Here is a 24,369-nt window from a genome sequence, read left to right as displayed (position 1 = left end):
TAAAATCAACAGTTAGGTTTTATGGAATTATTCGTTTCTATTTTCTAATTTCTCCTCAAATTTGACCATATTGATTGGTCCGACAATCCATGTTATGGTGATCAAATTTGGAATAGTTCAACGATATGAATTGTCATATTAAAATATGTTCAGTTAATTTTTAATAAATAGGATCTTCCTATCTTTCAAAATCGCGCAAATATTTTCTCGGGCCTGACTGCATATTGTGGTGGGCCGGACTTTGCCGATAGCTTAATTAGTTCAAATTTTACGCGATCATTCATATCGATATTTCCTTTCCGTCGACCCTTCCAAATTTGACCCAAACCCTTCAACAGCTTGCCTTTCCACCATCACTTCGTCCAGTCCACAATTTTAACTGGGGCCCCAAAGGTTAGCCGGGGCACGAGTTCTTAGTTTTTGCGTGATAACATACACACAGGCCAAATTAAAAACGCACACATCGACATCGGAATCGATTCTTGAATGAAACCTCAACAGATAAAAAGAGCGTGCTTGGTGTCAGCCAATTTTTCTTGCTTATTTCTACGGCTACGAACCGTTGTGTTGAGATCGGTTTCGGAGCCTTTTAATGTCGTATGTGCATGTAGTTTGTGTGAGGCATCTCTTGTAACGGATTTCGCTTTACCCAACTCGCGCGTAGCGTTCAATGCATTTGATCCAACGCTTTGGGCCATCGATGATGAAATGATATTGTGTTGAGCTCTGGGCATGTATCGCAGCGTTCTACGCTTCCAACTAAGGTGCACATGGTAAACAAAAATATTGCACATGTTAAAAAGGCAAATGTTTTCTGCTTCTGATAGTAAAATGCTTCTGATAAGTAAAATAAATATGCTTCTGATAGGTCTGGTAGTAATAGTAAATCTGATTGTAAACATAACCCCCGGGGGAAAAATGGGGATATATTAGGTTGACAACATCAAATGGAAGGGGCCCCTCAATCGACCGAATCATCAACGGGGCCCCCAAATGGCCGAGGCAATGGAGATTGTTCTTCGTATTATGGCTGGATGTAGATGCATCTGTAACGGTTTTTGGTCTTGTTGTATTCGCAAAAATTGAAATAGTCGATAAAAACCATATATAAATGAACATGGTCCATAGGTTCGTTGAGTATTTTTATACCCTTCCCACCTTCCTACTAACTGAAACCTTTCCCATTTCCCCTTCTCTTCGGTCCACAAACTTGATGTGTTCGATTAGGGCCAAGAATGAAAATTTTAGTTTTTGCATTAAAAGACACACACAATCCACTATCCCAGGCCAGGAATGTGAATACCATTTTTCGTGTGAAACAGCTGTCTGCTTTCGACACAAAATCGCAAAGCGGTAGCAGGGGCCCCGTATACAAGAACAAGACGGTTCATCCCAGCCAAGAGTGCACACAATGACATCGATTTAACCATTTCTCGAATGAGACCTCAACCCACTGAAGGACCGTTGACCAAACGATCTTCCTAGACTTTTTAAAGCAACGCGAGCTTGGTGTCAATTTTTCCTGCGAATTTCTCCGGCTACGAGCCGGTGTATTGAAATTTTGTTTAGGGGCCTTTAAATTTTTGTCTGTGTATGATTTGTGATTGTGGCTGTTTCAACGGGTTTTCTTTGTGGTTAAACGCAGCGCTGTCCTGTGTTCCGTGCATTGGATTTTAGCAGCAAGTGTCTCCGCGTTTTTTTGGTGAGCTCGAGCACAGACCATCCACACCAAGACACCAAATGGACGGGGCCCCTTATTGATGAGGCCCCTAATAGACGGGGACCCTTATTGATGGGGCCTCCTTACCGACGGGGCCCTTACCGACGGGACCCCTTCATCGAAGAGTCCACATAATCGTTGAGGCCCCGTAAACCACCTTTGAGTTTTGGCTTCAGTATAGCTGTAACGGTTTTTTATTTTGTCTTCACGCAAAAAGTTGTATGTAAATACAACTATGTTCCTTTTTCGAGTTCCTTTTTGGACATATGAATACCACCCCTTCCCGATTTCCCCTATTTGTCAGTTGACCACAAAAGTTGAGTAGGACCCCGCGTGAAAATTTAAGGTTTTCGTTAAAAGCAGGCACGCTCCACGATCGCAGGCTTGAGATGTGAATACCATTTTTCGCGTGAAAACAGCTGTCTGTTTTCGGCACACATCTGCAAAACAAGTATAGGGGCCCCAGACAAGCGCAGGCACGTTTCATCCCAGCCAAATTGAAAAGCGCACACATCGATATCGATGGAATCGTTTCTCGAATGAAACCTCTACCCACTGGAGCACCGTTGCTTGCTTGATGTTAGTCAATTTTTCCTGCTAATTTTACCGGCTACGAGTCGGTGTATTGATATTGTGTTTCGGGGTCTTTAAATTTTTGCTTGGGTGTGTTGTATGATTGTGTTGTGTAACGGGTTTTCGGTGGTAGTTAAGCGCAGCGTGCTGTGCATTCCATTTTAGCAGCAAGTTGCTCTGCGTGGTTTTGGGTTTGGGTGCTCGTGCACAGGCCACCCACACCAGCAAAAATTAACGGTTTCTCGCTCTGTCCAATACTTTGCGACAACGATGATGAGGTATTGATTTGAGCTGTGCGCGCATGTCGCAGCGTTCTTCGCTTGCGACTGTGATGCAAGTATTGGCAGATTTCTTAGAACATTTAATGTGCTGCTTTGAGTAGTATGGGGCCCCGGTATTTCGGTTCGGGCCCTTGACAAAATACAGTGAGTGAAGCGATGGGAAAAATGCATTAATTAAAAATGAGTCTTTTTGAAATAGATGGTAAAAGTCCCATCCAGAGGGGGGGGGGGGGGGGTAGAATCGATACGATGTCGAACATCCACAATGACGGGGCCCCCTAGATCGCCGGGGCCCCTGGCGGCCGCCCAGTCCGCCCACCGTTTAACGCGCCACTGGGCGGCACGGTCTAGTTGGGGCTTGAACCCATGACGGGCATGTTGTTAAGTCGTACCGAAAACTACCGATAAAAATATAGAGCTCCTAACGAAATCCGCATAAATAATCTGGCCGAACTGATGATGTTGCTATGGTTATTGAATGATGTTTGCTCCAATCTGCTATCTTGTTCGCAGTTTCCTATAGAGTCTGTTCCCGAGTTACGCGGTTTCACGTTTTTTGACTTAAATACTATTGGCAGTAGTGCAAACAACCAGCGTTTTGTATGGTTAGGAAGGGAATTAATTTATTTCAGATAGAAACTTATAACCACAGTGAATCATAGGTTACTATGATTAAAGTTATTCGTTATACAAAATATCGGCATACTATCAACTCATAACACTCCTCCTTAAGCCGATTATTTTGTTATACCCATCAATGTCCGGCTACGTTCTAATTTGATGCGTTGTAGGGGTTTCGTTAATCCATCTGCAACCTGATCTTCGGTATTCAAATAATCGAGCTGCACAATTTTTCGATCCAACGCATTTTGTATAAAATGATGTCTAATATCAATATGTTTGGTTCTTGGTGTGTATCCACCATTTTTAGCAATACATATTGAGCTTTGATTATCACAAAACAACTTGATTGGGTCATGCTTACCAAACTGCGTTAAGAATCCCTGCCACCAGGACACTTCTTGTACAGCTGCAGATAATGCCATATACTCTGCCTCACATGTGGACAACGTCACCGTTGCTTGTCGTTTGCAACTCCAAGAAACCGCTCCTCCTTGGATTTTGAATATACAGGTGTCCCCCGAGATACGACTGTATTTGGGACCGAAAAAAAGTCCCAACGCAAGGCGTAAGTCGAAAAAGTCGTATGTCGAATATCTGTCAATGTAAACTTTATAACCTAAGTTGAAGAGCCGAAATCTATGATATAGTGTTTTTTATTTGAAACAATGTTCGACAATGTATTAATTGTACACAAAAAGTCGTTTACACGATATAGATATAGGTAGTTGTGGTATCTTTGGAAATGTGTGTGTAACGGTTATCAGCTCTACTTCTTCTTGTTTGGCACAACAACCGATGTCGGTCAAGGCCTGCTTGAACCCACTAGTGAAGTGAGCTTGGCTTTCAGTGACTTATTTTTACCATAGCAGGATAGTCAGTCCTACGTACGAGGGCACGGTCTATTCGGGGCTTGAACCCATGACGGGCGTGTTGTTAAGTCGTACGAGTTGACGACTGTACCACCAGACCGGCCCGGGTTATCAGCTCAGAAATTCAAAAATATACATCAATTGCTTCTCGATGGCAACTTTTAACTGTCAAAATCAAAATCGTCGTATCTGCGAATCGTCGTAACTCGAGGGGGTCGTAACTCGGGGTACGCCTGTATATCCACTTGTTGATTTACGATCATCTGCGTCAGCGGCCCAATCAGCATCTGAATAGCCGACGATCTTATTATCACCAGATGAGAAATACTTCAACTTCATAGAAGATGTCCCTCTGAGATACTGCATTAAATGTTTGACGGCCTGCCAGTGACTTGATCCGGGGTTGGTGTTGTACCGACTCAGCTGGTTGACAGCAAACAGGATGTCAGGTCTGGTACATTGAGCAAGATACATTAGGCATCCTATGGCTTCTTGATACGGTATATTCGCCATTTGTTCCAGCTCTTCTTCCTTTTGAGGCGACATTTTCGATGTAAGGCAGTGTTTATTGGAGTGGACGTGGCTTTTGAATCTTGCATGATGAACCTAAAACTGTTTCAATATAGGCTTCCTGATCCAGCGCTATTCCATCTTCCGAATACGTAATGCGGATCCCTAGGCAACTTTTTGCTGGTCCGAGATCTTTCATTTTGAACGTATTTTGCTCAACTGCACCTTCAATTGAATTTTCATGTCCACGTTATTTGAAAAAATCATCAAGTCATCCACATACATTGCAACAAATAAAATTTTGCCTTTGTCAATCTTGAAGTAGACACACGTGTCGTATTTTGATTGCTTCATGCCTAGCTTCTTGAGCGCTGTGTCTAATTTCACATTCCACACCCGGCTTGATTGTTTTAGCCCGTATAGAGCTTTGTTTAGGCGGCACACCATTGTTCGCTTATTATGCTGCTCAAAGAATGGGGGTTGCTCCATATATATCTCCTGGTCTAGATCACCTTGGAGAAAAGTGGTGATGGCATCCATCTGATCTACCATGAGATTGTGTCTAGCAGCGAGCGCAAAAAGGTATCTCAGTGAACTGTGACGTACCACTGGCGAGTAGGTTTTGTCGTAGTCCACCCCCTTTCGCTGAGAAAATCCTTTTATCACTAACCGTGCCTTGTGGCGGTCGATGTTTCTAGCAGCATCATACTTGGTCTTGAAAACCCATTTGCACTTAATTGATTTTCTTCCTTCTGGCAGCGCTGATAAACTCCACGTGTTGTTTTCCATCAGCGCCTGGTACTCTTTTTCCATCGCTACCTTCCATCGTTCGGAGCCGTTATGCGACAAAGCATCCTGATGGCTAACAGGATCGTCATCTGTAACTTCCCTCCTGGCGTTGGATTCGGTCATGGCAATACCACTAAATTCTCTAGCTGCTCGTGAACTGCTTTCCTCTGTTTTCTCAGCATTGTTCCTTCCTGGCTCCGGATTGCTGTCGATGAACCACTAGTTTGGCAACTGTTGGATTCATGCTGAGAAGGAAAGGAGCTAGGCAGTCCTTTTGTTGAAATTATGAAATCATTATAATTGCCTGGCAATCTGTGCTCCCGACCGCTGCGCCTCAACACCGGCGACCTTGCTGAATATGAATCTTGTCGCGGTGGGAGCACGGGGGTCACGTCGATCACAGAATTATCAGCAGCATCATCAGAATTAACCAATTTTCCGTCGAAATCTTCGCTAATATCTCCAACCTCATTGGAAAATTCATTGAAGGCTTCATCGTTATCGCTATCTTCTTCACTCGGCGGTGTTTAAGTCGAAGGATAGCTCGGTGCAAGAGAAATCGTCTCTTCGTGTTCCAAAAGGATCATCTTTTTTACACCTGTTTCCAGCTACGTTCGAATCTCGTGCCGTTTGTATCGAATCACAAACCGCCTGCTTCGAATCGGATGCCACTACGATCGAATGCGTGCATCGCCTTCAACTACGGTCGAATCGTGTGCCACTACGATCGAATCGTGTGCCGCTATCATTGGATTTCTGAAAGGTAAAGCATAGTAAACGGTTTGTTTACGGTTGCAAACTGCTTCCTTCTTTGCGGATGGAAATTAGTTTGTAAAATTTTAATAAAAGGTAATTATTCACTGATTACACGTAAAATACTTGTTATCAACGAATATCGTGGTCCCTTGTTGATGGTAAAATCCTTGTTTTCAACTAATATTCGGTGTCAGTTGTTGATGGTAAAATCCTTGGTTTCAACCAATATTCGTGGGGTTTACCTATAATCAGAGAATAAATCCCTTTTATTAGTATTTTACCAACGAAATGCCGTTGGCGAAGAAGGAAACAGCTTTCAAACGTATACAAACAGTTTACTATGCTCTTGCTTTCAGAAATCCAATGGTAGCGGCACACGATTCGATCGTAGTGGCCTACGATTCGACCGTAATGGAATCCCGCTGTGCAAAGCGACGGAAGAAATCATGGCGTTCGGAGAATTTTATCATGCCTTCTTTTTCCCTCCAACGGCAAATTTGTCAAGCAGCTCGTCGAGCTACCCGTCCCTGGCTCCGCCTCATACCCCTCGCCTGAGCGCGCTGTCGAAGGTTTGGATGTGTTGGTGCGTCAGCCGGCCAATCGCTGTCAGCCGTCGTCCGTGCTTTTTCCCTCCATAGCGCTATCTCTTTCTCGCGTATGGCCAATGCTCGCGAGCTGTTATGGCGCTTACAAAAGCCGTTCACAATCATTGCGGTGATGAAGTTTAATTTTTACAAATCAAACCTAAAAAGCGCAATGAGTTCAATCGCTGGAATGTAAAAATGACTATGGAATGAATACGCTGAACCCTAAGTCGCATCAACACGTTCGGCATTGGCAGTCCCTGGGACATGTCATGCTTAATGCTTAACACGTTCAGCTCGATAACTTTGTTACCCTAAGCTTTTGGTTTCGTATGGTGTAGATTACACAGATATCTTGAGCCATCTGCGCGTGGGTGTGAGCGTGCGTGTGTGTGCAACACTTTCGCCAAATGTGTTTTCTTCCGCAATGTTATGATCCATCGGTCAAAGAAAGGAAGGTGTACATGAAAGGCGGAAAGACGAATTGAGGCCCCTGTAAATGGTAACTGATGAACGGGGGGGGAGGGGGTACTGGCACACAGCTGTTGGGAGATTGAACAGTATACTTAAATTGCTGGCGGGAGGGGAGGGGGCATGGGAACCCTACGATCATCGGAAACAGGCCCTAAAATTGTTGTCGCCATAGGGGTGGGGAGGGGGAGGGGGCAAATGATTCTCCAGCCACGGGGCCCCAACGACCATCTTTCCGCGGGCCCTTGTCGCTAATACTCTGTCCACTTGTAAACATACGGCATACTACAGACTAGAGATCTTCGGCGACCGCCTAGACCGCCTACCGTTTGATCCGCCGCTGGTTCATGACGGTGTTTCTTTTGATAGTGAGGTGCATCCTTCCCCTGCCTGCTGCGTATGCATCGGGCAGGAGACAGTGTGGCAGTATGCAAGTTGCACGCTGGATAGGAGCGGTCCCGCGGCACCGCCATCATTCCGCACATCTGCATGCCCGTCGTTGGTTCTAACCGGTCATGAACAGTCCGCCGTAGCAAGAGCTGACTATAGGCCCGATTATTAAACACAAACGGAAATGACACAAGACAAGTTCGTCAAGACAAACGGAAAATAGACATGCATTTTGAAACCGTTCTTGTCATAGACAAGTTTCGTTAAATTTTTTCTTTCGTGAAAGCTGTGTCAAAGCCTTTGTCGATGTGTCAAAATGTTCAAAATCAAAATAAAAAAACGTAAACAAGTTTAATTAAGATACAGACGTTTCGCAAGCTAACAACAATCCTTGTTTTAAAAATCGAAATGATTTTCTCCCACTTCGTAAGTGACGATAGCAGCAGTGATGAAGAAACAACGGTTGATCTGGCAAAACAGCGCCGACTGCTTCGAAGTGTTTTCGACCCGTTACAGCTTTCTAACCAAGCGTGAGTTAAGCATGCAGCTCATTTGTGTAAACCGTGTTAAACATATGTGGTTGTTCTTTTCAGATTTAAGAAAAATTTTCGTGTAGCGAAGGAAATTTTCCTTGACATTCTGGCGGAGATCGAGCCCAAGTTCCCACCGGTTAAGGGAAAGGGGCTTAAGCCAAATGAAATTTTGGCTGCTGCTCTGCGATTTCTAGCTGAAGGCAGCTACCAAAATGGAACCGTTAATGATTACAAAATAGCTATTGCCCAGCCTACTTTCTCGGTAGCCTTTGCAAAGTGTTTGCAAAGTGTTTGAACATTATCGAAGAAACTCTTGGGAACAAATGGATCTCTTTAGCGATGGAACCAAATGAGCAACAAGATGCACGACGATACTTCTTCTCAAAAAGTGGCATTCCTGGTGTAGTGATGTGTGTTGATAGTACACACATAAAAATTATTGCACCTGTGGACGATTACGATCAGCATTATAACCGGAAGGGCTATTACAGCCTAAACGCGATGATTGTAAGTAAAGCTTTAAGTTTTTTCGTGTGATGTTGTGTACTTCAATATTTTTTTTCTACGTACCGGTAGATTTGCGACCATCTCATGAAAATTCGGTATGTGAATGCCAAATTTGGAGGAGCCAATCACGATTCACATATTTGGAATGTAAGTGGAATGGACAACTTTTTCTAAACAAAACATCGAAGCGGAGAAACTGCATTCAAGCTACTAGGTAATACATTAAACCATCCTATGGTGTTGCTTCCCGCAACTGGAATAGTGCTCGTTCGAATGTTTTGATTAAAACAATGCGCGGTTTCTTATAACGTCGTAACTTGTGTATTGCTCGTGATGTTACAAAAAAATCCGTACTTGTTCGAAAGAGACTTATGTTCTCCGCGGCCATCCCTTTTATACTTTTCTACTTTCTCCCGAAGACACACACATTCTCTCTCTCTCTCTCTCTCTCTCTCTCTCTCTCTCTCTCTCTCTCTCTCTCTCTCGTCCTAATCCCGAAGAAAGGTCGTTTCCCTTAATTCCATGTCTCTTTACCTATGGGGCTCCCTCTCGTGGACGGTATCGTAACCTATACGCAGAGGCGGATTTATCCATCTCGGGGCCCTAAGCGGGGGATATAATTGGGGCCCCTGGTTTCCTTAAAAGTCCACAAAATTATATCGCATTTTTTAAATATCTTGTTACGAATACCAAACATGTCATCCTGATTTCGTTAGGGATTAATTTTCTTCTGTCGTTTTTTTATGGCAGTTAGTTAATTACTTTAATAGCATCTATCTTTTTCTTCTTTTATCTTTTAGCCGGTCTCATGGTACAGTCGTCAACTCGTACGACTTAACAACATGCCCGTCGTGGGTTCAAACCCCAAATGGACCTTGCCGCCATACGTAGGACTGACTATCCTGCTATGGGGGGAAATCAATTAGTCACTGAAAGCCAAGCCCACAAGTGGTACAGGCAGGCCTTGACCGAAAACGGTTTATGTGCCAAAGAAAAAAATCTTTTTCTTCATTGGCATAACAACTGTTGACGGTCAAGGCCTGCCTGTACCCACTTGTGAAGTGGGCTTGGTTTTCAGTGACTTTTTGTTACCGTAGCAGGATAGTCAGTCCTACATATGGAGGCACGGACTATTCGGGACTTGAACCCATGACGGTCATGTTGTTACGTCGTACGATTTGACGACTGTCCAGACCGGCCCAAATAGCATCTATAGCCTTCGTGTAATCAAGCTAACATATTTTGCATATTTTTAGGATGTGCATCATCGTTGTTTCCGGTAGTGCAAAAATAAGAACTATATTCACATACCAGCTATACTAGTGTTACTAGTGTTTGGTGTAAAGAAGCATTTCATTGTATGTAGTAGTTTTTCAACACAAGAACGGATAAGGTCGTTTTACTAAGCTAAGAGTCTTTTATATTGAAATGAATCAATGAACAATAAAATGATAAACTGTAGTTATCAAAACTCCAGACTTTCCGAATTTCAGTACAGATCTAGGCATATCTAGATAATGGCTTATCTGGAAAACCTGACAAAAAATCTGAATTTTACTTCTTATACTTTTGTATTTTTAGAGCAGAGTTTGCAATACATTTGTTTGCTCATTCATGTACATGAGCAGTGAAAGCCACTATACAAAACTTGTGTGATTTCCTGTTTCACAGATAAATAAAATGTGCCTGAAATCCAAGCGTCCGACAATGATTATCCTGCACGTATTTTTAGTCTTTTCGTCCTTCAGTAGATCAGGAGAGGATTTATTGTTTTTATATGGAAGAGTGCAAAGGTTTATAAAATATGTTTTGGCCTTCAAAAATTATCTCCAAAGTTCGTAACAACTTTTAATTGCTATAAACGTTATCAACACATTCCACACACTTACTTGTTAGAATGTACTACTTTGAGAATGATTTAGTTTTCCGTCCATTTGTGCATAAATAACAAAAAATAAATCGCTTATAAAAGTGAACTAACATGTGGAAGTTTAGCTCGGGGCCCCCTTTAGGCCGGGGCCCCCCGCGGCCGCTCAGTCCGCTTATAGGAAAATCCGCCACTGCCTATACGGTATTTTGTTTGTTTACATTTTGTCGGACCGTTGTACTGTCACAACACTCCCCCCCGTGTTTTGACGTGTCAATACACGCTAGTTTGGTCCGACCTCTATTTTTGCAATCTTAACTGCTGGTCTTTCTAATAATCGCCCACTTGCCATTTGTACGAGCACGCGCCTAACCTCACCATCAGGAGCTTGGTCTGCCCTAACTATTCGTCCTTTTGGCCAACTGCCCCGTGGTAAATTTTCATCGATAACTAGCACTAAATCGTCTACCTTTAAAGGATTGCATCTTGTAAACCATTTACTGCGCTTTGTTAACGTCGGCAGGTATGATTTGATCCATTTGTGCCAAAACAGATCCGCGTATTGTTGTGACGTTTCCCACGTGTTTTTAAGCGCGATCGCTGCATCATTAAACGCAGTGCAGGGTTTAACGCCCGCTGAGCTGCCTATTAGAAAATGGTTAGGAGTAATAGGCGCATCCTCCTCCCTATCAACCGGTACCTCTGTCAACGGACGGGAATTGATTGCGTTCTCGACTTCCATCAACCAGTTGCGAAAGATTTCATCGGTGGGGTTTCGAGCAAAACGAATTCCGTACAGCGTTTTCTTTACGGACTGAATTAGCCTCTCCCAGGCTCCTCCGAAGTGTGGCGCACCTGGGGGATTAAAAGACCAGTTAATAGAAGGTATATTGATCTCGTCTATAAGCTCATCCTGATTAATCTTTTGTAGGATCTGTAGGAGGAAATCTTTTTCTTCATTGGCATAACAACTGTTGTCGGTCAAGGCCTGCCTGTACCCACTTGTGAAGTGGGCTTGGTTTTCAGTGACTTTTTGTTACCGTAGCAGGATAGTCAGTCCTACATATGGAGGCACGGACTATTCGGGACTTGAACCCATGACGGTCATGTTGTTACGTCGTACGATTTGACGACTGTCCAGACCGGCCCAAATAGCATCTATAGCCTTCGTGTAATCAAGCTAACATATTTTGCATATTTTTAGGATGTGCATCATCGTTGTTTCCGGTAGTGCAAAAATAAGAACTATATTCACATACCAGCTATACTAGTGTTACTAGTGTTTGGTGTAAAGAAGCATTTCATTGTATGTAGTAGTTTTTCAACACAAGAACGCATAAGGTCGTTTTACTAAGCTAAGAGTCTTTTATATTGAAATGAATCAATGAACAATAAAATGATAAACTGTAGTTATCAAAACTCCAGACTTTCCGAATTTCAGTACAGATCTAGGCATATCTAGATAATGGCTTATCTGGAAAACCTGACAAAAAATCTGAATTTTACTTCTTATACTTTTGTATTTTTAGAGCAGAGTTTGCAATACATTTGTTTGCTCATTCATGTACATGAGCAGTGAAAGCCACTATACAAAACTTGTGTGATTTCCTGTTTCACAGATAAATAAAATGTGCCTGAAATCCAAGCGTCCGACAATGATTATCCTGCACGTATTTTTAGTCTTTTCGTCCTTCAGTAGATCAGGAGAGGATTTATTGTTTTTATATGGAAGAGTGCAAAGGTTTATAAAATATGTTTTGGCCTTCAAAAATTATCTCCAAAGTTCGTAACAACTTTTAATTGCTATAAACGTTATCAACACATTCCACACACTTACTTGTTAGAATGTACTACTTTGAGAATGATTTAGTTTTCCGTCCATTTGTGCATAAATAACAAAAAATAAATCGCTTATAAAAGTGAACTAACATGTGGAAGTTTAGCTCGGGGCCCCCTTTAGGCCGGGGCCCCCCGCGGCCGCTCAGTCCGCTTATAGGAAAATCCGCCACTGCCTATACGGTATTTTGTTTGTTTACATTTTGTCGGACCGTTGTACTGTCACAACACTCCCCCCCGTGTTTTGACGTGTCAATACACGCTAGTTTGGTCCGACCTCTATTTTTGCAATCTTAACTGCTGGTCTTTCTAATAATCGCCCACTTGCCATTTGTACGAGCACGCGCCTAACCTCACCATCAGGAGCTTGGTCTGCCCTAACTATTCGTCCTTTTGGCCAACTGCCCCGTGGTAAATTTTCATCGATAACTAGCACTAAATCGTCTACCTTTAAAGGATTGCATCTTGTAAACCATTTACTGCGCTTTGTTAACGTCGGCAGGTATGATTTGATCCATTTGTGCCAAAACAGATCCGCGTATTGTTGTGACGTTTCCCACGTGTTTTTAAGCGCGATCGCTGCATCATTAAACGCAGTGCAGGGTTTAACGCCCGCTGAGCTGCCTATTAGAAAATGGTTAGGAGTAATAGGCGCATCCTCCTCCCTATCAACCGGTACCTCTGTCAACGGACGGGAATTGATTGCGTTCTCGACTTCCATCAACCAGTTGCGAAAGATTTCATCGGTGGGGTTTCGAGCAAAACGAATTCCGTACAGCGTTTTCTTTACGGACTGAATTAGCCTCTCCCAGGCTCCTCCGAAGTGTGGCGCACCTGGGGGATTAAAAGACCAGTTAATAGAAGGTATATTGATCTCGTCTATAAGCTCATCCTGATTAATCTTTTGTAGAGATTCCCGCAATTCACGTTCCGCTCCTACAAAGTTTGTGCCTTTATCCGAGAGAATAACATTGGGAATGCCGCGCCGGGCAATAAAGTTTCGAAAGGCTAATATGCACGAGCTCGTAGTTAAGGAATGTGCTACTTCGATGTGAACCGCACGTACCGTAAGACAGGTAAATAATACTCCCCATCGTTTTTCCGTCTTTCTACCGTTGGTGACGTTAAAAGGACCAAAATAGTCTACCCCAGTGTAGGTAAACGGTCTCGCAAACGCAAACGGCGAGTACTTGGTAGATTCCCCATAATTGGTTCCTTAGGTTTAGCATTTCTTATACGACATAGTTCACACCTTGCCTTTACCCTGTTGCAGACTGATCTCAAAGCGGGTATGTCGTATAGCTGTCTTACTTCGTTCATAATCGTTCGCTGATTCGTATGCCCATAGCGCCAGTGGTAGCCTCGAATGATCAACTCAGTAACACTGCTATCGTTGGGGAGAATGATTGGCCGTTTAGTATTATCGCCTACGTAGCGGCATTCATCGATTCGCCCCATGACCCGTATTATTCCATCGCGTTCTAAATACGGGCTACGTTTGGCCAGCGGATTCTTCTTTGCTAATATTGCAGTTCCGTCACCAGACTTTTGAATTGTTCGATACTCTTCGGGGTATGCCTGCCGCTGTGCTTCAACGATGATAGTCTGTTCAGCTAACATTTTCTCATAGTTTGTCAACCGGCCTGTCGATCGGCTGTGCACGGGTGAACTGGCGTTGTTCATGAATCGCCACATATATGCTACCATGTTTACTAGCCTCCTCCAGCATGAAAATCGACCTAGATTAAAGAGAGCTTCTCGTGTGCAATGTATGTTAACGGATTTGCGTTTCTCTTCTTCAGTGCCGTTTCTTGTAGGTTGCTCTTGAATCCAGGATGATTCGGGATTAGATAGAAATGGTGGTCCCGCAACCCAGCGGCTGGTTATAAACTGACAGTCGATGTTCGACCACTTAGTTCCTTCATCGGCAACATTATCTTTCGTTGATACCCACCGCCATTGACGTACAGTCGTTTTATCTAGAATTTCTGCTACTCGATGGGCTACGAAGGTGTGGTACTCGCGGTGATCTGCGTTCAACCAGTGTATTACATCTTCAGAGTCGGTCCAGAATGTTGTGCTGTTAATGGGCTCCCGGTGTGCAGATATTATGTTGTGTGCGAGCCTGGTGCCTAATACTGCTGCCTGAAGTTCGAGTCGAGGAATTGACACGTATTCTAAGGGCGTCACTCTAGTCTTTGCCCCTACTAGAGATACTTCGATTACTTCGTCTTGCTCGTATCGGAAGTATGCTACTGCGGTGTAGCCATCACGGCCGGCATCTACAAATATGTGTAGTTGAAGGGCATTTACCTTTAATATAGAGCATTGCCTATAGAATCGCGGAATATATAGTTTTTCAAGCTTTGGCAATCCATTGATCCATTTTCTCCATTTAACTAACAGATTTGAAGGTATCGTCTCATCCCATTCTACTTTTGCTCGCCAAATCTCTTGCAGAATTACTTTTAGGTAAAACAAATAACCAGTAATTAGTCCGAGTGGATCGTACAGTGACATCAACACACTAAGGATCTGCCTTTTGGTTGGTACTATTTCTTCCTTTAGAAAGGCTTTAAGTGCTTCGGGGACCTTGAATTGGAAAGTGTCTGTAGAGGGATTCCACAACATTCCTAATATTTTATGTGACACTGCAGTGGCTTCAAGGCTGAGATCTTTACTTTCACAGGTGCTGCTTCCTACGATGTCCAAAACCTCCTTAGAATTTGACATCCAGTTGTGAAGTGGAAATCCACCCTTCATGTGGATATATTTTACTTGTTTAGTGAGTTGTACAGCTTCACTATCCGTTTCCACACTAGTCAAGAAATCGTCAACGTAATGATCTTCTTTGATGCATTTTACCGCGAGTGGGAATTGATCACTGAATCTTTCTGCGTTCGTATTTTTCACATACTGAGCACAACTAGGAGAACATGACGCACCAAATGTCATCCGTCGCATAATGTACTCTTGAGGTTCTTGCTCTGGACTCCAGTGCCATAAAAATCGTTGGCTTTGCTGATCTGTACTATTTATGCAGACTTGATGGTACATTTCGCTTATGTCTGCAGCTACGGCAATTTTATATTCTCGAAACCGAAATAAAATGTTAGGCAATGGGGAGAGAAGGTCAGGTCCAGTTAAACGCGCCGAATTCAACGAAACACCTTTAAACTGCGCTGCGGCATCCCATACGATCCTTAACTTATTGGGCTTGTTAGGATTGAACACCGGAAATATTGGCAAATACCATTTTCTAGGGTGATAGATTTCCTTTTCGCTTTGAGATAGTCGCTTAATGTAACCCTTTTCGACATATTCTCTTAGTTTTGTGTTCATGTTGTCCCATAGATGTTTTTCTCGATTCATTCGTCGTTCGAGGCAGTTTAGTCTCTTTAGGGCCATCGAATAGTTGTTGGGCAGTTTTATTTCATCGCCTCGCCACAACAGACCGGACGTGTATCGGTTCCCTTCCAACGTTGTTTTACTATTAAGTATTTCCAACGCACGCTCATCGCACTTCGAGCGAAACTTTCCTTCTTTAGAAATGACTACGTCATCTAACGCAAAACATCCTCTCATTGCAGCATCTATTCTTTTATCGATGTCTTGGCATTCACACGACACGACTCGGTGCACCGATACACTTGAAGTGATTCTATTTTCGTCGTGAACATCGCACTTTCCCGAGACAACCCAACCTAGGCGAGTCTTGGTGGCTACCGGCTCCTCCATAGACCGTTCAATTGTCTTAAGCGGTGTTGTGAGGAAATAATGATCCATCCCTATAATTAGTTTCGGTGCTGATGGATTGAATGATGACAGCGGGAGGGATTTCAAATGCTTGTACTTCGCTGCCAACTGGTTGCAGTTAATCGATTGTTCGGGTAGATCTAATTTCTTTACTGTGCGAACCAACTGCATACGGTATGAACGTTTATTGTTGCCGATAGCCAACACATTAAGGCTAACCTCCATAGACTCGTTTTCCTCACGTTGTTGTCCTCCTGTCCAACTGAGGCGTAATGGCTTCTTGGCTCCTTTTAATTGTAACTCGTGGCACAATTCATCTTTCATTAGTGTTATAGAGGAACCTTCATCTAATAATGCGACAGTATTTACTTTGTGCCCGTTGGCCTCTAATGTAACCGGCACATAACGAAGCATAATGTTATGTAGAGTGGTAGAATGCGAAAGGTTAGTACTTTGTCTACTCGTACTTACATGTTCTGCATTAGCCGTGCTTGGATTAGCTCGATATAGATGAAGGGACGGATGGTGTTTCCCGTTACATCCTGCCTTGCCGCATATAGTGTCCTGGGGGCATGGGCCATGGTGCTTTTTCAAACAGCTGCGGCACAGGTGCTGTCTTTTGACGTAATTCAGACGGTCCATCTGATTCATCCTCCAATAGGCAGCACAGGAAAGCAGGTTTGAACAGTCTCCGTTGCAAAGGCATGTAGTACCTTCGTTAACCATCGACTCACCCACAGAGTGTGTATTAACGTGGCGTCGCACTTGTGGTTCGTATTTCAACGGTTTCACGTACAGAACCGATTCCTTTATCCCCACTATCCATTTTCCGAACTCCTGCAGGGTTACAGCTGGTAAGGTTCGACAATGCATACCCCATAGCAACATCACTGTCGGGGGCAAACGGTCCACAAGCTCCTGTAATATCGGGCCATCATAACTAGTTTTGACCCCACTCGTCCTCACTGTGGCGCAAATCTTTTCAACTGAAAGAGAGAAATCGATTAGATTTTCAAGGCGATCGTGTTTAGGGACGGGTTGGCGTCGTATTTGCTCGAGGAGCGTAGTCACTACTGTCATCGGACGCCCGAATGTGTTCCGTAGTGTTTCCATGATCTTCGAAAGGTGCTCTCCCCTTCTCAATCTGCTTTGTACCGCTTTCAGCGCCTTTCCCTTCAGTGCTTGGCGCAGACGTGCTACATTTTCTCCGTCAGAATAGCCGCATAGTTTTGTAGTTTCCTCGAAACATGCTTCAAAGTGGGACCAATCTTCGGGGTTTCCGTCAAACTCTGGTAGATGCGCGCTTACGGCTTGTCGCGCTGATTTCTGGCTGCGGCTTAGGTCATGTGTCTGCTCTTGATCTTCGTAAATAGTAGAGCTAGGATGATATAGACTGGCACGGCGTCGCCCTCCATCCGGTTCGTCGCTAAGTCGTTCTAACACCGCTTCCATCAGCCTCTCAAGGCGCTGGTATCCCACTTCCTGTCTGGCTCTTGGTTGCGGTGTACCTATACCGTCCAAGATTTGGTTGAAGCGTCTGTTGAGTTCCCTCAGGGTGTCTTCAGTTACGGGATGGTCGGTCGGTAAATCAGTTGTTCGCGAAGAGGTACACGGATTCTCCAAATTAATACTGACCGGTCGAGCATGATGGATTGGCATAAGTGGGCGAAATGCCGCGCCCGGCTCCAACGGCATGACACTGGATGCTACTTGTCTCAGGGGTATTTGAGCACTTGGGCCGGCTTCTCCTATGGTAATTTGCTGACCTCCCATTGACACAGGAGGTGCTGCACTTTGGTGGCGTACACCGGCAGGGGGCGCAGCTCGCAAGATCTGTTGAGATGCTGCAACTTGCTCTAACTGACCTCCCGTTGGCGGGAAAGGAGCTGCACTTTGGTGAGGTACACCGGCGGAAAGCGCTGCTCGCAAGGCCAGTTGAGATGACTGACCATCATCTCTCGCTGTGGGGGTTTGGTTCTCCGTTATATTATGCCCTAACGGATTGGCATAGTGTTGCGATGGTGCTCTCATGGTAGGCGCTTGGGTTAGATGTAAGGGGGCCTCTTGAGGCAGATCCCGGCGCGGAGCTGGTGATCCTGGTGTGCACATGTGACAGAACCAATGTAGGTCGTACACTGAGTCATCCACGTTAGTGCACTGTAGATGAAATGCACGAGTGCAACGGCTGCACACCACACTGTAGGTTAAATCTGCTCCATTACAAACTGCACACACGGGGTCAGCCATTCTGTTAACACAGCAGGTCGTTCACCTTTTCGTATAACGCCGAGCGCTTTCCTCAAACGCAAACTTTTGACGCACTTTCGCGAACTTCCAATTAAAATGGATTTTTTTTTGTAAAATGTTGCTTCCCGCAACTGGAATAGTGCTCGTTCGAATGTTTTGATTAAAACAATGCGCGGTTTCTTATAACGTCGTAACTTGTGTATTGCTCGTGATGTTACAAAAAAATCCGTACTTGTTCGAAAGAGACTTATGTTCTCCGCGGCCATCCCTTTTATACTTTTCTACTTTCTCCCGAAGACACACACACTCTCTCTCTCTCTCTCTCTCTCTCTCTCTCTCTCATCCTAATCCCGAAGAAAGGTCGTTTCCCTTAATTCCATGTCTCTTTACCTATGGGGCTCCCTCTCGTTCGGTATCATAACCTATACGGTATTTTGTTTGTTTACATTTTGTCGGACCGTTGTACTGTCACAACATATGGGTATTTGTTTATGTAAATAATCTTTTAACTTCTCACAGGTGATGCTGGATACCCGTCAAAATCATGGTTAATAACACCAAAACGTAATCCTGCTCCAAGCACACCAGAAGCTGCCTTTAATTAAAACCATTCTTTAGGTAGAGAAATAGTGGAGCGCATGATCGGGTTGCTCAAAAATAGATTTAGGTGTTTGTTAGGTGCTCGACAGTTGCACTACACCCCGTTAAAAGCAACTCAAATAACGAACGTATGTTGCATCTTACACAACATGTGTATTGCGTATGGATTGGAAGAGCTAAGCTCAGATGAATAAAAGGCAACGCAACTCAGCTAGTGGTCAAGTTCATTTATTTTTTTAAGTCCATCACATATGTTTGCATCACAAAAAGAGTTAATTCATCACAGTTCGCATAATTCACTTAATAAGTACATTAAACGCTAACTAACAACTAAAATCTTATCACAACAACTAAACAACTAAAATCACAAATCGGATTTGCGTTCAGCAGCCTCTTTTAACAAATCTGTGATATTTTCCAATATCACAACTGCCCTATTCAACGCGGCTGTGGACTCCTTTTGAGCTTGAATATTTTTTTTCATTAGGTCAAGAAGCTCCTGATTTTGACGCAACACCGCTTCCGTGTTCTGCCGCTTCCGACTTCGTTTTCTCTTTGCTTTTTCCGTTACAGTACTCTGCTCATTGTTTGGCGCCTCGCTGCCGTTGTTTGGCGCCTCGCTGCCGTTGTTTGGCTGATCTATGCTAATTGGCAACAATTGGTTGTTGTTGTTGTGTTGTTGTTGTTGTTGTCGTCGTTCAAATTTCCAAAAGAGCGGCCTGCTTTGCCTTCTATTGTGGCCTTCAAATTAGTTAAATCGGCCACTCTTTCTTCTACGTCGTTCAATGGCCTTTGCTGGAACGGACCGCCACCAGTGGCCAACAGAGATGCTTTATTCAAACGCAATTTTTTTTACCGCACATTTGTAATCGAACCACACCTGTAAAACAAACAGCGAACATTAAAAGCAACATGTAAATATGTTGTGTTGCTCTTTTAATCTTACCCGCTTCCACGTTGCACCCGTTCTTATCGGCGGTCCCAGGGCGTTAAGGTGCTCAGCCATTTCCTCCCAGAAAGCGGTCTGGTCACCTTTGTACATCCCTCTGGCGATGTCAGGGACCTTTTCCAACTCATCTACCATTTGTTGGTACTGGGTTCGCGATGTCCGGGCGTCCTTGTTATTCCTAAAAGTGTATACAGTATTAGATGTGTTAATAACATTTGCTTATGCTGTTGGTTGTTGGAGAAGTTGCTAACTGAAGAAGTAGCTGGGATCCATTGCTGTCGAACGCAAATCAGGTGCGCATGCCCTTCAGCTTTCGACTATCATCGAACAACAGCAGAAGAAGGAAATACCAGCAGCTTCTTAAGCCGTAAAAGCAGCACGTTACCAGTATATTCAGGATATCACCATTTGTATGGATATGGCGGTATACAAATTTTTGTTAAAAATGATAAAATTTGATTATTTCTGAAATAAAATACTTACATTTTGTCGTGAAAGCAACAGCACCCACTCTGACCGACACAACACAAACAACAAACAATCTGAGATTGGCGCCTTTCCGTGGCAAACAGCTGACGGAAAGCAGTTTGACAGTTTTGGATTTCCGTTTGTGTTTCATAATAGATATCCTGGCAGTGTGCTTGTGAGTTTGTGTTTCGTCAAAACAAATTTTCCAACACACAACACAAACGGATGTCATAATACAAATCTTCCGATTTTGACAACTTGTCTTTACAATTTGTGTTTAATAATCGGGCCTTATATGGCGATGTGGTACTCAAGCCCTGAAAAGGCCAACATGATCGCGTAGACCGTAATGACATGAATAATAATAAGAAAAAGACCTTAAAACCGCCATCCATACCGGGGAAGAGTTTGTCTTGACTTTGTTGCTGCCGGGTCTACAGCCGTGGCGCGACAAATGCACGGGATACACTCGACCAAAGTGTTGAAGTTTACAATTGATTTAAGTATACTATGAGATACTGGTGTACAATTGATCATAGTACTCTATGAAATAGTGTTAACAGAATGTAGTTAATAAAATGATTATTCCATCAACCAGTAAAGGTGTTTTAGCTCTGTTAATAGGTTATGGGCCCAGTATAACCCAGGATAACCCAATTCAAGCCTTGAAGATTCTTTAAGTCATTCGAATAAATCCTCACGATGGGAGACGAAGAGAAGTTCCTCAAGATCAAGCCTTTCGACGGAACGGGTTTCAATAATTGGAAGTTCAGGATATTGGCGTCCCTGGAACAGTTGGAAATCGCGCACTGTGTCGAGAAGGAAGCGGAGGAAGAAGACTTCTGGGAAATCGTGCATGAGGATACAGCGGCTGTAAAGAAGGAGAAGGAGGAGCAGAAGGCGTTCCGAAATAAACAGGACAACAAGTGTCGTTCGGTCCTGATCGGAGGTGTCGCCGATAGTCACCTGTGTTGGGAGCCACCCTGTACAAGCCTTGACAGAGTTCGTCATGCGCCCGATGTTAGGCGACCGTATGCGTGAAAGCACGATCGACGCTCTTCGGGATAGAGAGATCGCTCTCTTCTCTCCCGACCGGCTAAGGCAAAGGACGTATCGTTTGGTCCGTGTGTAAAATATTACATTATATTAATAAAAGTTATTGTTGTTAAAGGAACTCTGTTCTTTGAAATACTTTAGAAGTTTTTTATTTTAACAAGTTTCTCTTTTATGCGACCGTTCTCGTCAATGGTTGATTTGCGACTGACTAAATGAATCGATCGTTCCTACACATATTAAAGTCTACTTCGATTACACGGCTACTTCGTTTACACCCCCTCTCGATCGTTCACTCCAAGTTTCTTCCTGAGGACTTCGAATCGACCAGCTTCTAAAGCTTTAGTAAAAATATCTGCTAGTTGATTCAAAGTTGAAATAGGTTCAACGATTATGTTTTCTTTTGCAATATGGTCCCGGACAAAATGGTATTTGATATCTATGTGCTTGACCCGTTTACATTCTAAATTTTTCGACATACCGATACATCCTCTGTTATCTTCAAATATTGGGACAGGTTTTATAAATCTTAGTCCAAGATCCTCCAAAAGTCCCTTCAACCATATAGCTTCAGCCGTAGCAGCACTTAAAGCGACATATTCAGCTTCACTGGATGATGTGGCTACAATTGTTTGTTTTTTGCTTGACCATGAAACTGTGTTTCCATAAACCTTGAATATGTAGCCACTAACTGATTTTCGATCAACAGTATCGGCTGCCCAGTCTGCATCTGCAAATCCAACGAGTTGTTCGATTTGTTCGTTCCTTTTCAAAGTCAGTACCAAATTCTTTGTTCCTTGGAGATACCGTACAATTCGCTTGAGCGCGATCCAGTGTTGGTGTCCAGAATTCTGTTGAAAACGACCCATATATCCAACAGGATAACAGATATCCGGACGGGTGGACATCATAACGTACATGAGACTTCCCAAAAGCTCACGGTAAGGTTCTGTTATACCGGCATCTTCTGTTCCAAGTTTCAGACCTTTCTCCATAGGTGTTCTTGAAGAATTACAATCTGCCATTCCAAATTTTTCAAGAAGTCGATCGATATTGGCAACTTGTGACAACTGCATAATTCCTGCATTTTTATCGTAGTCGATCTTGATTCCCAAAAAATATTTTAAAGTTCCACAATCCTTCATCTCGAATATTTCCAATAGTTTAAATTTCAGCTCCATGATGGTATTTTTGTTTGTGCCTGCTATTATCAAATCATCGACATATAGTACAATATATATGAAATCGTTACCTTCTTTGTTGAGCCAAGTGTAAAGGCAGTAGTCATGCTTGGAACGAACAAATTCTAGCTGCAACAGTGCGTCATTGAATTTTTCATTCCAGCAACGGGGGGATTGCTTTAGCCCATACAACGATTTTTTCAAACGGCACACCATACCCGGAGCAGCTTCTACGCCATGTGGAACTTCCATATAAATTTCTTCTTGAAGCTCGCCGTGAAGGAATGCTGTTTTGACATCCATTTGATGAAAATAACATCCCTTTTGGATACCAACGGCCAGTATTGTTCGAATTGTTGTTAGTTTTGCCACCGGCGCGTATGTTTCGTGATAATCCATTCCAGGCTTCTGCAGAAAACCCTTCACTACTAGTCGGGCTTTATACTTCACTGGATTACCATTCTCATCCTCCTTTACACGAAATACCCACTTGGATTTCAATGGTCTACACGATGTCGGTCGCTTCACTAATGCCCAAACATCGTTTGTTTTCATTGACAACAATTCATCCTCAATAGCTTCCATCCATAATGTACAATCTTCCCGATCCACGATTTCGCTGTACGCACATGGTGGTTCAGTTGACAACTGTCTATTTCTTCCAGCTGTTGCACTAAAGCCAGTGAAATAATCACGAAATTTTCTCGGGAGCCTTCGTTCTCGTTCACTATGTCGTGTTGCTATTGATTGTTCGCTTTCGCCAGTTTCGCGAGATTCATCATCACATATTGCATCGCGATATTCCTCGTTATTTTCATAAAAATCATCATGCGGTGTGGTTTCGTTTTCATCATTACGTGCGACATCTTGAAGTGCTTGCGTGATATTGGCGGCGTCATCGTGTTCATCCATGTTGGTGTTGATTTCTTCTACGTTAACAGCATCATTATTATTATCCTCCGTTTCCCCCTCTTGCTGAAAACGGATAGAAATAATTTGTTTATCGTGATTTTCAACATCCTTCATTTGACAAAACGGGAAGCACTTCTCATCGAACTTAACGTCTCGCGCGATGATAATCTTCTCAGATCTTCGATCCCAAATACGATAACCGTTCGGAGCATAGCCGACCATTATTCCTTCAACACACTTATTGTCCAGTTTCTTTCTTTTCTGGTCCGGGATCCAAGTAAAAACCTTACATCCAAAAATTCGCAGCTTTCTAAAATCTGGTTTTACCTTCAGCCAACATTCAGCAGGTGTCATATAGCCCTCTAACGCGCTTGTTGGGCTGCGGTTTATCAAATATGTAGCCGTCAACACCGCCTCTGACCACATTCGCTTTGGCATGTTAGAATCAATAAGTATGGTTCTGACCTTCTCAACCAACGTTCTGTTAAATCGTTCTGCAACACCATTCTGTAGTGGAGAGTAGGCTACCGTACACTGCAATTGAATTCCTTTTTGCTTGTAATATGTTAGCTGCTCACTGGAACAATATTCTCGGCCCTGATCTACGGTTATTTTGCTTATTTTTCTCTCGAAGTGAGCTGTTGCCATTGCTTCATACTCTTTGAATCGCTCAAATACCTCAGACTTTCTTTTAATTGGATATACTACCGCAAAGTGCGTGAAATCATCTACGAAGCTAACAAAATATTTGGATCCTTTCCATGCAACAGGATCAATAGGACCACACACATCTGAATGTATCCTCTCTAGTGGGCGCGTGGCTCGTACTCGGTTGCCATCAAACGGTTCTCTACAAAGTTTCCCGAGAACGCACGTGTCGCAAAAACCAACCT

General features: G+C 43.4%; 2 protein-coding genes across 2 annotated transcripts; both read left to right on the top strand.

Annotated features, from left to right (window-relative positions):
- The first annotated feature begins 7,940 nt into the window (after window positions 1-7,940).
- On the top strand, window positions 7,941-8,395 carry LOC121602080. Its single transcript, XM_041930844.1, has 2 exons — window positions 7,941-8,097; window positions 8,161-8,395. Exons 1-2 carry the CDS (start codon window positions 7,976-7,978, stop codon window positions 8,393-8,395), a joined length of 357 nt encoding a protein of 118 aa, XP_041786778.1. The 5' UTR covers window positions 7,941-7,975.
- LOC121602081 (putative nuclease HARBI1) lies at window positions 8,225-9,068 on the top strand. The gene is made up of 2 exons (XM_041930845.1): window positions 8,225-8,607; window positions 8,677-9,068. Exons 1-2 carry the CDS (start codon window positions 8,440-8,442, stop codon window positions 8,779-8,781), a joined length of 273 nt encoding a protein of 90 aa, XP_041786779.1. The 5' UTR covers window positions 8,225-8,439; the 3' UTR covers window positions 8,782-9,068.
- Window positions 9,069-24,369: the final 15,301 nt, after the last annotated feature.

This window comes from Anopheles merus, unplaced genomic scaffold, assembly GCF_017562075.2.
Source record: "Anopheles merus strain MAF unplaced genomic scaffold, AmerM5.1 LNR4000291, whole genome shotgun sequence".
In the NCBI taxonomy this organism is placed as follows: domain Eukaryota; kingdom Metazoa; phylum Arthropoda; class Insecta; order Diptera; family Culicidae; genus Anopheles; species Anopheles merus.
This window is presented reverse-complemented; position numbering and strand designations above follow the sequence as displayed.

What these genes read in the sequence shown, in the direction of transcription:
- LOC121602081 (XM_041930845.1), top strand. Translation starts at nt 8,440, where the DNA reads ATGGAACCAAATGAGCAACAAGATGCACGACGATACTTCTTCTCAAAA. An exon ending in ACAGCCTAAACGCGATGATT is followed by an intron (nt 8,608 to 8,676) that starts GTAAGTAAAGCT and finishes ACGTACCGGTAG; the next exon opens with ATTTGCGACCATCTCATGAA.
- LOC121602080 (XM_041930844.1), top strand. Translation starts at nt 7,976, where the DNA reads ATGATTTTCTCCCACTTCGTAAGTGACGATAGCAGCAGTGATGAAGAA. An exon ending in TTACAGCTTTCTAACCAAGC is followed by an intron (nt 8,098 to 8,160) that starts GTGAGTTAAGCA and finishes TGTTCTTTTCAG; the next exon opens with ATTTAAGAAAAATTTTCGTG.